Source organism: Onthophagus taurus, chromosome 7, assembly GCF_036711975.1.
Source record: "Onthophagus taurus isolate NC chromosome 7, IU_Otau_3.0, whole genome shotgun sequence".
NCBI classification, from domain to species: Eukaryota; Metazoa; Arthropoda; class Insecta; order Coleoptera; family Scarabaeidae; genus Onthophagus; species Onthophagus taurus.
This window is the reverse complement of record NC_091972.1, coordinates 9,238,404-9,257,695: the sequence shown is the minus strand read 5'-3', so window position 1 is coordinate 9,257,695 and position 19,292 is coordinate 9,238,404. Positions and strand designations below refer to the sequence as shown.

The window sequence follows — 19,292 nt, the reverse complement described above, 5'->3', positions numbered from 1 at the left end:
ATTATGGACTAAAAATTCATAAAGAGTTAAAAGAAGATTATCCATAACCAGTTCCAGCCTGCTTATCCTATATTTCTAAGTATAATGTATTATTCTTCAAAACGCATCCAATTGTAATGAGACTAGGAGGGTCAATCTGTTCAATATTGTTTTCAACTTTGCGTTTGGTGATTGCTGACATTGGCGACGAAGTCGGCTGTTTGATTGCATCTAAGAGGTTTTTGATTGAATATTATGAGATCTTGTAGTACTTTTTCAACTGCTTCTTTGCATTTTGGCAGTTTTCAAACTGTAGTTATTACCAGTCTGAGTTTGGCTCGATGGTAATACTTTAATTACACATGGTGGCAGCTTTTAGAAGTGTTATGCGATTATAATTTCTGCATGTAATGAAAAATGAATATTTGGTTGCTTATGTTTCTAAATCTATCGTGAGTAGATTATCTGCTCTACATTTCCTAAGTATGTTCTTAGAGCTGAAATCGCAGAGTGAGTCTTTCTAGCAGCTTTTTAATAGTTTGTTTATGGCCACATACAACATTGATTGGTGTTCTATAAACATTATTTCAAGAGTTGAGGCTCCGGATATGATACGAGTAATGAGCACCCTCGGTAACGATACAGAGCGTCAGGATTTCACCTTCTGTAGTTATTATCATGATGTCATAATGAAGTAGTTAAACTATGGAACCGCACCTTAAAACCAAAAGGAAGTATGGCGATCGCCCTATAAACAGGACTAGAAGATTACTAGAAGACATTTGACGAAGAAACAGCTAGATCTTCAATAGCAAGTGACACCCGAAGAAAGACTGGTTCAACCAATTCAATCCACAAACAATACATTTCACATTCTACATTTCTATCTTTAGAAATAACAAACATCGCTAGTGCTACTTCGAGGTGTTAGAGCGCTTAGGTTGTCTCAATTTTCAGGATTCCAAACCTAAGAAGATGTGATTGTGTTGGGCTCGTTGTTGTAGAGTCCTGGACTCATGGCTGTTTATAATAACGTGTACGCAGTATAGAGTATTGGTGTGGACATTTTTATAAGTTTTTCAATTTTGTAAACGTTTAGGGATAGGCAGTAGACTTAAAAATAATTGATGATTCTTTTCTACTTTTGCCACATTTACATTCTTTCTTGTACATCTTTTTATCTTTTTTCCCCTATGACCAACAGGGGAAGATATGGTCGGAAAAACTTCAGCACAAACATTTTGATCCGCACTGCCGCCTATGTCCATTCTCTCGGGTATGGTGGAATTTTTTTGCATGAAAGGAAACTGCAAGTTTTAAACTTCCAAAATCAATAGCTCCCACTCGATATCTATTAACTGCTTCTTCTCTGCCATTGTCTTTCCTTTAAAAGCACTGATATGGGCTAAGCGTTGAACAAAATGACATGATAGACATTCTTTCTTCTTCTGTTGGTATCCGTGTAAGGAATATGGCCAGTACCGTTTTGATATCGTACCAACGGCTTTATAATTATGCTTTTTTTTTTGATACAAGATCTCTGCGATTCTTTCTTGGTCATAATTGATACACTTTAGAGGTAGGTTCTTAGATTTATGATGCAGGTAATGTCGTTGCAGTTATCTCCGTATTAATTGTATATGTGATCTCTTGGAGCAACATCTAGAAGGTTAGAATAGGCAATGAAATTATGCAATAGAAAGATCTTGGCAAGTATGGATCATTAATGAATAAATAAAAACAGAACAAAGACTTGTCTTGAATTTCGATCAGACCAAAAACAAAGAAAAGATAAAGCAAAAAGAGGAACGAGAAAGTTGAATAAAATAGTAAATTCCGGGATACATCCTTATGGATGATTATTTCATAAGGATGTACAGTAAAGGAATTCGGAAATGTATTGATAAAGTGAATTGGAACGGAAGCAGTGAATCACATTATGGACGCGACAAAACTGGAACCTTATTGTATCAATAAATATTGATACAATCGATTTTCAAGCACCTTTTTTTTTAAGCTATAATTTCATTATTAACTGAGTGATATTAGCTCTATATATTACTTACCTTTATCGACCCATCTGCATTTTGTCCATTTTTTTACGTGAGTGGTGAACAATAAAAACGAATAAATTTCTTAAAACAATATTAATCTCGAACTATACAAGGGATTTTATTTAAAAATTATATTGCACACGTACATTACTGTTCGTAGCTACTCTGTATCCAACCAAACTCTCTTTTTTTACTTCTACCACAATAAGTAGTGTTGAGACTTACGTGTTATGTATATACAATTATTTTGGTCACTTATAACCTATTTTTATTTCTTTATTTATATGCGATTTTTTCTTGGATTTTCGCAATGTTTTCAGCTAGTTTAAAAATTCTAAAAAATCCTATTTATCATAATTTTGAAATGAAAATCCAATTTTTAAATCGCATATAGAAAAGAATAACATACCTAACCAGGTAAATAAAAAAACTATCATCCTTTCAAATCACCGTATAAACCAACATACACGTGTCGCTATAATTACATCTTACACCCGGCTTAAACTTATCCTTCTTTTCGTCAACGAGGCGGTCCGCCTTGGAAACCGTGCAAGTCCAAACCGGCTCTGAGAGCAGCATGCGATGCCAATACCCTCCCGGCTAAATCCCCAAGGGCTCGTTCCAGTTGCTGATGTTGACTTCTGACGGCGAATCTGTTAACGTGAACCGGAATCGGCACTACTAGCTTGCTCTTGTTCTGTTGCGTCCCAGCTCCTTTTTGTTGATGATGCGGACCGGCACCTAACCCGGCTTTAACACGCTTCCATTTTGCCCGACGATTTTGGAACCAAATTTTCACCTGAACCTCACTCAAACGTAACGCGGCCGCTATTTGACTACGTTCTGTTAAGGAGAGGTATTTTTTCGCGTGAAATTCTCGCTCTAATTCGAGTAATTGTTCGCTGGTGAATGCAGTTCTTCTTCGTCGTGCTTTCGTGGAACCATTTCCATCGCACTGACCCTCTGAGGATTGTGACTCTTCAACGTCTTCTTCTAAATCTGAACCTAAAATATTAAAACAAACGTAATTTAAAACTTTTCGTTTGGAGCTGTTTTGATTGTATATACATATAATTTGTTTGGTGATCAAATGGATTATAGAGAAGTGAATACTTATATTTTTTTTTAGCTGCCGATTATTTCGAGCACGTAACCAGCTAATGAATATTTTTCGAGAACTGGGGGAACGCGGAGGGTCAAATAGTCGCCGAATACAAAGGAGAGACCGTGAGAGACCGAGACCCCCCCGCGCAGTTCAGGCAAAAGGAAAAAACGTGAAGGGGGACTCGATTTTTTATTCGTGACGGCGGCGTCGCGTTTCGCGGAAACGCTAAAAATACTTATTAAGCGCGACCGGCGAAACAAAAGGAGCCGAATTATAAATATAAGCGAGTTCTTCCCGCTTTCCCGGTACTAGTTTGCTTTGTACTCTTTTATGTTGGGTGGCTGCGAAGCGCGCGTTTTCTGCTTGAACGTCTGTTTTCATTGCGAAATGGCGCGTTCTTAATGTGCAATTTGGACGGAGTGGTCGTTACTTATTTTCCGGACAGTTGCACGAGTAATAACGCGACCTACCTACATACCTATTTGTATCCAACAACTAAATTTGGCACCCACAATGAGAAAAATTATAAGTTATTACCTTCACATAATAATATTTGCAGAAAAGAAATTAGGATCTCTATGGTAATTTCCTGGATAAGATAAATATTTCTCCATTTATTGACCAAATTCTTAATAGATCATAGAATCCGGATTTGGGTTGGGTAATCATCGGTTGGACTTTGCGAAATCCGTAGTGAAATTTGAGTAAATTGCAATGGTCTATTCAAATGCTGAACTGACCGATATGATTTTTCACCATTTAAAGGAAACTGGGTGCTTTGAAAAGGTTGTTCGTTTATGTTAAGTTATTTTGTATAGCCCTGCCAAAAGCCAACTCAAAATTAGACTCTGTTTAAACTATAGCCATAAATTTGATTTGTTTTGAAAAATTCAGAGTAGCACTATAAGCAGCTAATACAAAACTCCCTCGAAAATCCGTACAACACAAATTTACGTCGCAGCTAGACAGCAGAAAATCTCTGTTGATCTTTACCGAAGTGTATGGTTTAAACCAGAACGATTGTATAGAAAACCTTATCAGAACACACTGCTAAACAAATATACTAAAGCTGAAACACAAAATTTTGAGGAAATTGTTGGCTATACCTAATGTTTCTCATGCAGATAATAATAACGGAAAGACAGAGATCCATATGTACGACGGAGATAGAAAAACAAATTTTAAATGCAGAAACAAGCGTCAGAAGAATAACTCAGGCTCAAGTGTGGCACATGTTGTTTGGAGAACTCTCGGTGAGCAGCTCATTTACCCTTACCATATACAACATTTACGAGTTCTCACTTTTCCAGACTACCACGCAAGATCGACATCCTGTCAATAGTTTTTACGGGAAGTTGCTGAACGGTCAGATTTCTTAACTAACATTCTGTTCATTGATGAAGCTGGTTTTACCAGAACTGGAATGTTCAAGTCAGATGATTCATGATAATGACGGGTCGTTTGAAAGAGTGCGCGCTTCCTTTTAAAGCAGAAAATGTTCAGTGCAACATTTTGAACATCTTCAGAATATTATATGAATATTGTATTGAATAGCGTATGCAATTTAGTACTAGCAATAAAATTCGAGTTGGTTCCAACTCTCTTACTTCAAAATCAAAGCCTTACAGAATTGATCTTACAGCTTTGCATTATGTATTCTGTTCTTCATCCATGTGTTCTTCCTGATCAATACAGGTTTGTTTTGGTAGTTCTTATCTCAACAATCAAAAATCCCTTGTAGTTAAAGGATCTTTATAATATTAATAACTAATTTGTGCTTTTCATATTTCTGGAAAGATAGCTTGATTATAATCACTTACCCACTTATCAATAGCTAAATTAATATTCATATTGTAAAATGTATAACATTCAAAAATATTATACAAGCTGTTTCGGCTTATACAACGAAATAATTTTCAAATAAAAACCGATCGGTTATAAACATAACTAATTGAATTTATTTTTTTAAGCCCCATCATTCAAATAACATTCAATTATATACAAATCAAAATATAATATTTGGCCAAAATCGTACTAAAAATTGTTTTTTATCATAATCCAATTAGGACTTTAACATTCGTTACAAATTGTTAGGGTGTAATACTCCACAATCTGATTATCGGCCCCTTAACACACATTCGTTATGTTAAATTGGATAAGAGAATTGAATTAAGATCACTCCAACCCCTAAATAAGAAAAGTTAATTAAACAATACATCGTGTTTAAATTTTTTTGTTTTTTATAGATTAAATCCTATTTTTATCACTTCTGCTTATTTATTCACGAATGTTTGAGCGACAAAAGCCGTAATATTCTAGCGGTAGTTAATTCATAACGTAACAATACCCGAGCCACTCGACTTAGGAGGGTGGAAACAATCCGTTTTTGGCAGGAAAAGAGCAGTATTATACTCCTCGCCGGAGGGATTGAGTTTTTTTATTCACCCTCCAAAAGTGTGTCTCGATTTTTGAAGGGATTTGCTAACCTAAACGTTCTCTGTTTTTATGTGCAACCCTCACACTAAAAACGAACCGCACGCATACTATAGCGGCATCAATTTTACGACCATTTACGGTTTACTGTATCTATTACTTTAAATCTATTATTTTCTATTCTTATTTTTGTCTCGTTTTTGTAGTTTTTAGAGGATTTTTAATTGACGGTAATCGTTAATTAATTCATAACACGTTTCGTTTAAATGGATTGTTTTAAAATACATACAATGTACCATTAGGCATTAATTTAATCGGGGTATTTCTAATTGTTTTCGAAGGATTTTCACTTAAAAATGTGGTTAGTTAAAACGTTATTTAATTCAAAACATGTTCTTCACTGATTAATTTATTTGACAATGATCTATTATACTTTGAATGTTCTCTGCTACCAGAAACGAGGCTATTTGCAGTGTATTCGATTTTTTAAATAATAGATTAAGCATGTTTAGGAGTAATATAGAATAATCTTTTAATACAGTATATTTTTTTTTTATTTTAGGGGTAAATCTAGCAAACAGAAATACTACTTTATCTAGTTTTAAGCAACTTTTGAGTAGAATTAAATGGATTTGAACGATTTTAACAGATTATCCTTTCTATTTAGATAAGTCGAAGTGACTCCAAAAAAGCTCTTCGTAGTAATAATATTTTTTTGCATATTTGCACCGTTGGTTATAACACTTAGGTAAGATTCTATACCATTCACGATTTGAACTTGACGGTGTGTGTTGAATAATAACTTACGCTTGTCACTTACGACACAAAAGATCTTAGCTCATCACTGTTGTCACTTAGCGTCGCCACTTTATTGAAGAAGTTAATAAGACTAGAATTCATGTATTCCATCTTTTCATCAATATCAGCCATTCAGCAAAGTGGATGCTATGTATGCTATGTTATTATTGAATTAACTGGAGTATTGTATAAAAAAAACTGTTATTGTCGCGCAGTCATTAAGTGAATTACTCTTCAAATTGGTCTTACAAATTGAAGTTGTGAGATAATTAGAACAAGGAAATATAGGATATTTTTCTTTATTTCGTTATTTTCATATCTTTTTTATTTTCTAAACAAAGAAATATTAGTAAAAATAACAATAACTAAATAAACAGCGTTGTTATAATAAATAAAAAATGAATTAAAGTTACGAAGGATATTTGAGACTTCGAAAGAAACCGAAGTATTATTAACGAGTATCGACGTATATTAAATGAAGGAAATGGTTTGTAGTTGCGACTCGTTCGTTCTGTTCCTCGTTTCTAGTCCTGTAATCTGAATATCTCGTCTATTAAATCAGAATCGAATGAAGAAATGTGAAGAAATCAATGATTTCATTTATCGTCCTTATCAGATGACCTCACTTGGACGCAGGAATGCATTTATCTACATTCCGAAGTAAAATCCACCACGTACGGCTGGAGTTGATTCCGCCTTTCTACTTATTTCACCTAATCCTGACGTGATATTACTGTTTAGTAGAAACGTAATAATAATATCTAGTATAAAATGAGATAGAGGAACATGGAGAGCAGATTCAGAAAGCAAGCTCGAACTATTTAAATCAATTATGAATACGCAAGTATTCTTCCCCACAAAGAAGATTTAATCAAAGTCGAGTAATTTGTTGCAACTGATGAAAATAAGTTTTAAGAAAAGGCCACTAAAACGTAAAACATAACTTATTGTTGGCAAATTAAACAAAAACTCGATTCTCTGCCCATTTTCATAAAAAGTGATAGTCTGTAAGTTATCTTAAACACATAAAGTGGACTCGACCGAACTTGGGATCATCCTTAAAAACTCATGATTAAGAAAAGAGAAGAAAGAGGTTGAGAGCTTAATCAAAGTTTGTCTAAAAAGATATCATTGAAAAGACATCGATGTTCAGCGAATTTATTTGACATATGTTTGTCATATCAATGCAATTATTAAATCTATGGAGCAGATCAATTAGGGGTTTATGACTTCGAATCACTCCCCTCAACTCCCACTCATATCATCAAAATCAGTTAACTACACTGACGACTATAAAATGAAAAAAGCTTTCGAGATTGTGCTCTTTGCTTTGCTGTATTTTGCTGATTTAGTCAAATCAAAATGTTTATATTGATGTTGTCTATGTTTTGACGACGAAAAGATGTAGGTACAACAGACTGACGATACAAAATCCATGCATTTTCAGAACTACAACTTTAGCTCTGACAGTATACTTGCTTATTGAGTCGAAGTCCCGATATAAAAAGGGGTAAATCTGAACCCTTTGAAAAAAGTTGTTACTCCCAAGTCGATCTGAACGATAAAAACTAATTTGTGTCAAGTATCACTAGAAATTTAATTACAGAGTAAAAATGTAATACAATAACAACAATGTTATTTAATATAATTTTTCTTTGTTATTCTTAATAAATTAACTGTTTAATAATTTCATAATTTTAAGATTTAATGAAGATACAATGCAACTTCTATTCTTATGACCAGAAATATATTGGTGCCAAATGTTAACTATTAATAGTTTATTAGTTAATGAATCGTAAAAGCAAAACGTTCACTTGAACTTAAGCAGGTGATGAAAATTGCTCTGGCACAAAATGTCTATACTTTATGCTTTGAATCGTCCTACGTAGCAATTTATAAAGCTAGTATACAACAATGTGATTTTCAGGCATATTAAACTCACAACCCAACAATTTAATTAAATTAATATGAAAATACCAAGGTACTCGCTTATAAATTATTTCTACTTGCTATGTGAAAACAACATTTTAATAATGAGTGAGATAAATTGAAGCCACGCAGTTGTAAAAAAGGAGATAATAGTCCATAATTTTTTATTGTTTTTTATTTAAGTTTAACCTTTAAATACCCTAAATGTCATTTAAATAAGTATCTATTGATGATTTCGCTTCAATTAAAGTATATACACAACTTTGTTTTTCAGTGAAGTATTTTAGTTGTTATATTTGTTTTGTTTTAGATCCGATATGGTTCGAAATTATGTTAGAAGCAATTAAACTGGACGGATAAATATTTATGCAGCAAGTGAAACATAAAATTACCTTAAATACAATATTAAACCAATTAAAAGGAACTCATGGACTAAAGTTTATAACATTGTTATTTCTTAATGAAGAACAGCTTTCAGATGGATGCTGAATAATGGAAAAATATGGTTTCAACGGTGTTTAATGTAATATGGTTCTTGAGTCCAAGAAAAGAAAAAACTAATCCTTGAAAAAATATCAAAGTCGAAAAGAGAGGTAAGGGAATAATTTTGTGATCCATTTACAATAAATTAATATTTTCTCTCTTAAGACGATACATTTATTTTTTTTAACACTGGAAAATTGTTCTACATAAGTATGGAATGTCGACAAAACCAATCCCAGTGGTCCAGGGAGAGAGAATATTACTGTTTCAAAATACACCTCTCATCATATTCAAGGGAAACAATATCTGGGATCAGCGGCGTGTACCAGAAAATACTGGATTTTCGGGAACAAATTTGTTACAATGGCCAATAGCTGGATCGCAGCAACAGTTTATGAAAATTTTTTTGAAAAAAACTTTCTAAAACCAGTTTCATCTAAGTGTTCACATTTGTTGATATCCGATGGTCATTAAGCTTAATAGAAATTGCCGCAGTAGCCAATGTTACAATTTTGAAGTTATCTAAACATACAAGTTATTTATTGCAGTCTGTTGATCTAAGTAAGTATATTTAAATCCTTAAAAACCATATGGGACCAAGAATTAGTAACATGGCAAAGGAAAAATATTGACTATAGCTTCCAAAAAGGAAATTTGTTAATATAGGGATTTAGGAAAGCTGGAATATAACCACTTTAAAAAGTGTGGTTCATGATGAAATGTTTAGTCCCATTAGATTAAAGCAATGAAATGAGGCAAATACAAGAACCTCAGTATCAGCAGTACAGAATCGGAACTAGGATGGACAAAATTTTCTTATAGAAACAATCAAATCAGATATATTACCCATTGCAGGAAAGAGAAAGAAGAAGGTAGTCAAAGTAGAAAACTGCCAAAGAATGTTGCGTACTGATAAGGATGATAATGACATATCAACAATTTTACATCAACAATCGAGGTTACTTAAATACATATAATTATTTGAGTAAGAACTTACACCAATAAATTACCTGTATCGAGAATTATGTACTGAATAATCTACAATTGATTGAATCTATATAAATGTGTTATAAACGTTTTATACCTGCAATGAGTCACGTGACATCCGCATTTGTACACGTCATATTTAAATAAGTCTACATCAAGACTTTATTACCACCGGTTGGTAATTCTTTAGATGGTGGCTTTGGTGACGACGATCGACGTTTCTCGATTTCGATTAATATGCGCGACGAGATCTTCCCTGTCGTTCCTACCTGTACACATCAAACACAGCGCGCACCAAACGTGGACGACGTCAACAAGGCGAGCGAAAGATCAAAAAGAAATAGGAAACGACGCCGACTCTCCGTATCCCGCGGGTGCTTATTAATCGCTTCGGCTTTTTACGAACCGGACAATTATCGAATAATTAATAAGCAGTAAGGTAGGGACCGCGAAAGACGCGGCAGGCGCGCCGTCGCTAGATCAAAAAAGCCGAAATTTTTGTCGGCGAATACAAAACGAAAGGAGAATCGAAAACAATGAACTTTGTGTATATTCATTGACGACGATATACGCGACGAACTTTCTTTTTTACATGCTTACATTAAAAATGCCGCCTTTGTCATATTTGAAATGACCATAACTTATTACAGTTATAATGTAGTGTGAAGAACGTTTTTTGGTTTGTTAATAATATATGTATATCTTATGTCTTAGGAATTTGGTATTGTTGAACGTTTAATGTGGTTTGGCTAATTGGTTAATGTGTTATATTGAAAATTGAGTCTATATCTTAATTCGAAGTTCAAAAAGTGGATCATTTTACCCAATATCTGTTGGCATGAAATATTTTTCCTTCATAAAGTTCATAATGAACTAATTTGTGTTATGGCAAAAATATTTCATGTTATAGTTTAATAATGTCTAAATCTTATGAGTACTTACTATCTCTTTGACTCCTACTAGATAAATCTTGTGCCAAATCCATATCAACGCTTCCATCCGAATCAGTATCCCTATGCCCAACATTCTGATGTACCACAACATTTTGAATTCGACCATCAATCTGATGCAGATGATGATGTTCACTATGATGATGTTGATAACTTTGGTGGACGACAACCTCCCAAGGATTATTATTAATTTTTCTCCTCGGTCTATCATCGCCGATAAGCGCCTCGATCGAAAACGGTTTCGGAACGGGCTTAATTAACTCTTCAACAGACGTAACAGCTTTCGCAGCATCCTCATCACTTTTCATTTCCATTATTTATTTTGAGAAAAATTAAAAACGCACACACATTTGTTTTTTGCCCCTACTTAATCTTAAAAGTTTTTAAAATTACACACTGCCTGCAAGCTTTCGTGGTTGTGTCGCGCTTCGAACTCGGTCGTTCCCGTTCTGGGGGTCCTCTCGGAAATGGTAATCGCTGGGACGGGCTTTCGTCGATGGCGCTCCGCCTCCAGACAGTTCGTTGGCTCCGAAGTCTCCAATCCTGGTACGAAAAGCAATTCGCCGGGGGGACCGTTGCGGCTAATGCCGGATGGAGAAATTAATTACCGCTCGAGCGGGGCTGAACGGACGTGGTGGGATCGAAACCCTGTTAATTTCTCTCCCGCCCTGAGCGATTCCCCGCGGTGAGTCCCCGACGGCGTCGTGACACCGCTTGAAGGTAAACGGATTCGTTTTATGGCGACATTGTAATTAAGCGAAATTTCACTGCGAAAAGCTCGATTTGCGTTGGACGATGTAAGGCCACCGAAGCTCCACTCGAAATTACCACAATACAAACTTAATTAACCAGCTATCTTCAGTCTTTCCATTATGGCGTTGAATATTCATAGGGAAGTTATTAATGGAAATCGATCATCGTGTCTTTATTAGTGTAATATTCCTAATTAAATAATTAACGAGGACACTACAATATTCTTCAGAAGCTTGAAGACCTAATGATTAAAAAAATAACCCTTTCGTTAAAAAAACAACACTTCTTTATATGTTTTTTCTGCAAACATTAAACATTTTAAATGGTTCAGATGTTCATACCTCACTTGTTATTAGTTGCTTTAGTAATCATGTTTTCATTTCTGTATTGTTATTGACATGTTAATGATTGATTAGATTTATAAATAATATTTAAATATCCTCTGTCTAAAGTCTAAATCCTCTATTGCAGAATCAATGTTGAAATTTGCAAAACCATTAAAAACTGTATTATTACCTGAAAAACTTTGAAAGGAAACATGAAAAAGGGAGAAAACAAGCACCATGTTACAATCTAATTCCAAACATAATCATCAAATTTGTAGTGGGTAAGTTCCCACTTTCTTGGAAAAAGGCCTTAATCCTCATGTTATCAAAACCCGGCAAAAACAAAGTAAATGCAAATAACCATCTCTAAATTAGCTTACCAGGCGTAATAATTGGCATGAAGTATTTGTTAACGTGGCTGATGACAGTGTCAGGTCTGAGATCATATTTGTTCTCTTGTCAACTTAATTTGAAAATCCTGTTAAATTTATAATGTTCGGGGCAACGGTAGCTGTCATAATTGATTTGCTACATGGTTTCCAAATCCATTTTGGTGTCCTTTGCAATATTTTCCTACTTGCATAAAAAACTTCATTGCTCGAGTGATGAATGTTAACCGTTATATGTATATGTTACAGTTAAAGCATTCATTCCGTGAATGTACACATTGTCTAGTCAATGCATACATTAACTAATTTATCTAGTTAATGTGTATATAAAATACGAAATGTAAACTTTTACTAGTTGATGTATATAATTACTAATCACACTCAGTTAAAGCTTAAAGTACGTTTACTAGTATATTACATAACGAAACCCAACCCAACCCAAAAAATGGTTACTACTATACTTACTACTTGCACTACATGCCATACCTTCCATTAAAAAAAATATGCCGTAAATTTTCTTTGTTATAACTTTTACTAACATCTGTTAGCAAATGCATACGCTGCCTAGTTTATGTACACATTCACTAGAAAATGTATACACTCTATGACTGATAAATACTTTTACTAAAACGTCACGTTAATGTATATGTCGCAGGCAAATGGTTATTTCAAGTAAATAGCTTTTTCCTAGTCAGACACTATCTGCCTATAGTATAGGCAAATAGTTTTATTCCATTTATTTCAGCCTAAATTCTACTTTCCTAAGCAAATAGCATATGGCTAAACTATTTTCAGGCAAATAGCTCTGTAAACCAACCCAACCCAACCTCAGGAATGCTTTATTTCTTTAAGAGAGGCCTGCACAAGGTATGTCAAAATGCCAGTGCCAGCCTTCGAAATTTCAGTGCGGTACAAAAAGGTGTACTTGTTTCAAAAATAAGATGATGTGCAATAGTAGATGCCATTCCAGCAACAATTGTCAAAACAAGTAAATTTTTATATTTTGTATTTAAGTCTTCAAGAAATAAATCGTTTATTTGTATTTTTATTAAACTTAATAAAAGTATATGAAACTGTTATGCATTTTTTGAAAATGATACGCAAAGAATTTTATTCGTTTGACACTCATTAGTGACTTTAATTTAAGAAAAGTAGGTTGATAACGAAAGGAACTACATACGTTATTTTATTGTGAACAGGTACCTACTCTATATTGCATTGTTGTACCGAAAAAATGGTATTTGCCTAAAACAAGCTTAGACACATACTATTTGTCTTGTCCAATAGTATTTGCCTAGACATTTAATGATAAAACTGTAACGAACTACTGTTAGGCAGACAGTATCTGACTAGGAAAAAGTTATCTACCTGAATTAAAAATTTGCCTGCAACATATACAGTGACTGGCTAATGTGTACATTAACTGAAATGCACGCTTTACCTGTGATATATACATTGGTAGAAAAAAAATTTCCTGCATCTACTTAATGAGGTGTCTCTTACATAATTTTGCATGAGATGTTTGAAACGGCACTTTCATCATCAATGTCTTAACTTTGGGTTTCATTTGGAGTGTCTTGGTAAATTAGCTATTCAGCTATTAGTTACTTTAATTATTGTTTATCTCGTGCACAATGTATTGCCGAAAATTTCGAATGTTTGAGAGGTTCTTTTCAGTAACTTTGAATATAGTAGACTCGATTGTTTGACCTACATGTGCATGGCACAATCAACACTACATTAATAGAGCAATGACTGATTCTAATGCCAAAATCACGGAGAGATTACGAAGGTTTTAAAGGTTTCCATGATGAAGTGAAAACTGTAGAGATTCCAGAAAAATGCAAATTTGGGCAGGTTTAAAGCTCTCCTTCCTATAACTGTAAACATTTATATGTTGTTGTTGCAATAAAGTGTTTAAATGTTTCTGGCCTCTTCCATCTTCATAAAATTATCAGCTTTCTTAAACCATACTATAGTAAGTACATAAATAATATCTATTTGAACTCCACTTTTTACAGAATTCTACAGTTTTAGAAATTATCTATTATATGTTGTTCATATGTTGGATAAAGTTAGATAAAGTTTTCTTTTGAAATGTCAATCTTTCAGATAAAGAATGTTGGTAAACATTGTAAATGTAGATCCTAAACCAAACATAATTTAAAAGTATAGGGCCAGCAAAGGAGGAGTGAAATTGGTTGGTAAGATATGCAGATTCGGTATCCAAAAGAGTCAAAAGATAGCCATTAGTTGTCATTTTTTGTCAGCAATTAAAAACAACCAGATTCTATACATATGTAGCAACTAAAGAAATCTGTCTAATGGCAGATACTAATAAAGTTTTTTCAAGCAAAACGCAAAGGATCAATAAAAGCATCATGATAAAGAATCGCAAAAAGAGCACAGGATGCAACAAATTCTTGTTTTAGCAATCTGATTCTCATTTTTATGCATTCGCACACCAGGTTGACACGAAAATGCAAAAAATTCACGTTATTATTTTGCATCTATTCTTCAGCAATTCACCCTGTAGTAGAATTTAAAGGTAAAAAAATGGATTTAGTGGACTACACGTTAGAAAATATTTCTATATATATAAAATTTCAATTCCAACTCACAAAATTGGCTGGCAGCTTTAACAATGTGTTCACGAATCCGCAAAATTTCCTGCTCCCCCACGGCTCGTGATAATAAAATTGAATAGCAATTATACATCGCTGAGTTTTCACTTCCGGAACGAATTGCAATTCGGACGGGAAACCAGGAATCCGGCGGGATTGGAATTGGTAGCTACCGAAATAGAGAGAGAGAGAGAGAGAGGGTTAGAACCAAACAAATGCACGAGCAAACGAAATGAATAGAAGGAAATAGGACAGGGTTAGGGAAGAAGAGAGAAATCGAGAGAATTACAGAATAACAAATGGTTTGCCCGTTTTGTCCGGCAACATGAGGAGGGAAATCGTATACGTATGGCGTACAACATGCGCGTGCGTTAAATATCACCGCGATTCGGCTAATGCAATAAGTGACGCTTCGCCGATGACATTAAACGGGACCATTGTGGCGTCCTGTCATTTTGACGGCCCTTTGTCGAGGACGTCGCGCGTCAATCACGTCTCTTGAAATCTCGACCGAGAGTGCGCAACTACATCCAAACCCTAATTCGACGCCTACAACGGGGTTCAGTTTTATCCCTCAACCCATGAGTTCATTGTAATGCTAAAAAATATTTTATAAATCAAAATCGTACAAAACATAATTAAATTTCTTCTTGTTTTAACAAATTTATGCAGAATTGCACAAAGTCAATAATTTATTAACACTTCATAAACATACAAATTTTTTGAGTAACATCATTCAACAACAAGAACAACTAGAAGTAATTACAAATACCTACTTAGAGTTATTTTATTGTTTCTTAGATTAATTAATATTCTTAGGACTGCTGAATAACATATTTTATGATATGTAAGGATATTTCAAAAGTAAAAAAAAATCTAAACCTATTTGTGTGACATAATGTATTAGTTCATAGTCGAAGGAAAGAAACACGAATTGAAGGAAGAAAAAGGGGAAAGGAAAATCTATTTAGGGGGACCATTTTTCGGTCGGTTGCCGCTAGCGGCGTTTATGAATGTGACAAATGGCCGGACGACCGAGTGGTGGCCACGTGTTCTACTCTTTCACGGATTCACACTTTTCGTTAAATAGGCTGAGTTAAATTATGTAGAAATCCTACTTCACTCGCTATGTTAATTTGTTTCGCATATTATAGCCGCATAGGTGTTGCCCCCTTTTTAGATTTGTTGAAAATGTCACCTATGTTACTTAATGAAATTATGAACAATAAGTATCTTTATGCAGGCAAAACAAAATTTGCAGACTTTACACTGCCAGACTACTTACTCGTGGATGCTAGTTACTTTCTCGTCGAATTCTTTCTATTGCTATCACACAGATCGAGAAGATGTTAGACCAAAAACGCTTAAGTTATGTGTTTGTTACCATATTCTGAAGCCAAAATGTATTAGTTACAAGTTCAAATCCTTTTATTTTTGTCAATCAAGAAATTGGCTACCAACACAGACGAAACAACTCTTTATTTAGTCTTATTTACCCACAAAGTTAAAACTAGACGTAGAACTAGAAACTTTCAGGTTATGCAGTGCGTTACCATATTCTGGTTGTTTCTGAAAAGAAGTTATAATTTTTGACAATTTCTCGACAAGACAACTCAATATACAACTAATATTGCGCATTCTGAAAATAACAACTCCAACACTTTTAGGATCATGTAACTTGCATAAAACGTTACTGACTCAGTATATGTGACAGAATGATTACTATTTACAACTATATAGAATAAACCCTCATATAATTCCTTAACTGCCACCACCAACAATCTTGTAATATTCCTTCTTGTAAGAAAACAATAAATATTTAAACGGAAATATTTTTTTTTAAGGACATGATGTCGTTTTCGATTTAGTCCTGGCCGTTTCGTTTCGGTCGGTATACTTTCCGCTATTTAGCATCATCGTGTATACGTCTCGTCCTTTCAACGATATTTATGGGACATTTAATCGGGCATCTCTGTGGCTCAGCTACGTATTTATAGTCACCGGCCGAATACGCCCCGTTATAGCTCATTATCGTTCCTCTCCACCACGGTTAATTTGGCGATTATCATAATTTGCCGTCAAATAGTTCAATACCAAGAAGCGGATGTCACTCGTTACGCACCAGTTAATATTGTACATAATTTTAGAAAACAAATTTTCAAACTGAAAATCTATTTTAAAATTCCAAAAAAGTATCTTAGGTGAGTCGAAGTATCTTTGCAAGTTATACGCTTGGGGAAAAAGAGCATAATGTGTAGTAAATTTCTAAGATTGTATTAGTTTGAATACCCCTTAATTATTAATGGTATATTTGGTGGCATACCTAATGTAGGTTTTTGAACCTATGAGACTATCAATGAGAATTGGTAATATGAGAATTTGCAGTAATACATTTTTAAAGGTGGTAATCTGTTCATTGTATTCCCATACTCGCCAGTCACAATAAATTATAGCCGCGAAGAGCGTTATCGTAGCTGTTGCTGCTTTCTTCCTTCTGCAAACCATGGCAGATAATGATAAAGTGTGAAGAAAAGATAATGAAAGAAGATGATGAAAATATGACCCCCCTATGACGGCTTTCACTTCAAAAAATTTATCCGAATGACTTTGCAAGCAGACTTTGAAAAAGTAGTGGTTCTAGTAGCTCCCATAATTTGCCAAAATTTGACCAAGTGTAACGTTTCTATACTTCAATCTAAAGCTGACAGGAACGTTTACAAATCCAGTTTAGCTGTATAACTAAACATAGCTTCACACCATTTATGGTCTTGTTTGTATCTAATCCATAAACATCTTGTCAATATCTCTTTCCACCAAACCTTGTGATTGACATGTGGCATAACTTTTCAATTACTGTGTTTACGAATTGTCGGTCATTGTCACTTTGTCCAAATATAAGTGCATCCAATAAACGGTAAGCAGCATTCTTAGCATGCCTATTTTTTAATGCTCCATGTTGTATAAAGTTTGTGACATGGTTTGAGATAAATGAGAAGTCCTGACAAACACCAAGTGGTTTAAATTAATGTCTTTTCAGTTAATTTCTCTTAATTAAAAATTAATGTTTATGTTATTACTGAAAAAAAGCAACCAAAAAAAAATTAATGGGATTGAACAAATAACAATAGAGAAAATCGCAAATGTATTGAATAAGTGGTGTAAGTGGCTTCGCTTTGTCGTTTGCATTAAGGGTTCTGATGGCAATATTGCGTCGGGAACGAGCGACGTCGAGGCGACCTCCACCGCAGTTTCGGTCGCCTAAGCGCTTTTCTGTGTACTAATCAGCGGTCGCATTGTGCTCACAATTAGCCGACAATTTCAATTTTGGACTGTTCCCGCTCCCCACCGTGAGTCCGTTTATGCATAATTCCCAATTGAAAAGTTGCCCCCGCGACGACTGTCACAATGCTCGTCGCCCCACAAAAATGACAAAAAACCATTAGACCAAAGTCAACCGCGTCCAAACTTTATTACTAATAAAAAATTCATAAACCTCCCCTATAACGTAGGTACTTTCAAAACTCATATATCTAAATAAAAATAGGTCAATTTAGTTTTAAGGATCCGTTAGTTCAACCCAACCTCATCATTCGTCTTGGTAGTTATAAAACTAAAATCGTATTTGACATTTTCGATGGTATATATGGGGTGCCCCCATATAAAATTAATCGTGGAAATTGTCAAGATGGTAGACGCCGTCGTCGCATTCGAGTAAAACCCGAAACCTACGGCGTGGGCATCGCTTATTAAAATACATATTAAGGTATGAAAGTCCAGTTGGGACGACTGCTGAAGAACCGTTTAATTGATTATTAATGATGAACCGTTTACCGCTAATAATAGGTTCCGCTGGGGCATTATACGAATAGCGCAACCGAGAACGCCGACGACGGTTCAATAATAAATGACCAAAGGAGGGATTGTTTAAGGAGGTGCTTCCGTGGACAAACGATAATGGACGTTCTAGTCGTCGCTGAATGCGAATTAAAAAATACAAAGGAAAAATTAAAAGAAAGAATACGACGGTGCGACGAAGAAGAGTGCAGCTGAATCATATTTACCTACTGCACGATAATTAAATAAAAATGTATACCAGTATTTAATAATGTATATTTTTAACCCCTTTCCCAGTCTCACGGGGTTGTTTAAATGAGATTTTAAAAGCAGTGCGCGTACCGGAAAAGGGGCTTAACCCGACACGCTAATAAAAACTTTGCTCACTAACCATTTGTACGAACTCGCACACAGTTTTTACAAAAATCGATTAGCGAAAACGATTCATAGAATAAAAAGTTTTCCCCCCACTTATTTTAGTCTTTTGTTACTTTTTATTAGCAGTTGACTTTTACTACTTTCTGGGCAATTGATTGACTAACGCTGCATTTCTCTGAAGAATGGCATTGACATCAGCAGCAATTAGGATCAGTTACATCTTAAATAAGTAGTGGTAAGGGGCAGCATCATACCTACATACGACATCTT

The 19,292-nt window shown here is 34.6% G+C and overlaps 1 protein-coding gene across 1 annotated transcript; it reads right to left on the bottom strand.

The window, feature by feature from the left end:
* Positions 1-2,111: 2,111 nt before the first annotated feature.
* LOC111424469 (homeobox protein unplugged-like) lies at positions 2,112-11,176 on the bottom strand. The gene is made up of 2 exons (XM_023058004.2): positions 10,711-11,176; positions 2,112-3,038 (listed from the first exon to the last, which is right to left on the bottom strand). Exons 1-2 carry the CDS (start codon positions 11,030-11,032, stop codon positions 2,554-2,556), a joined length of 807 nt encoding a protein of 268 aa, XP_022913772.1. The 5' UTR covers positions 11,033-11,176; the 3' UTR covers positions 2,112-2,553.
* Between the last annotated feature and the right edge of the window lie 8,116 nt (positions 11,177-19,292).

Bases quoted from the DNA above. Each gene is read 5' to 3' on its own strand.
- LOC111424469 (XM_023058004.2), bottom strand. From the start codon at position 11,032: ATGGAAATGAAAAGTGATGAGGATGCTGCGAAAGCTGTTACGTCTGTT. The intron at 3,039-10,710 runs GTAAGTACTCAT...TTAATATTTTAG, and splicing joins TAGTAGGAGTCAAAGAGATA to GTTCAGATTTAGAAGAAGAC.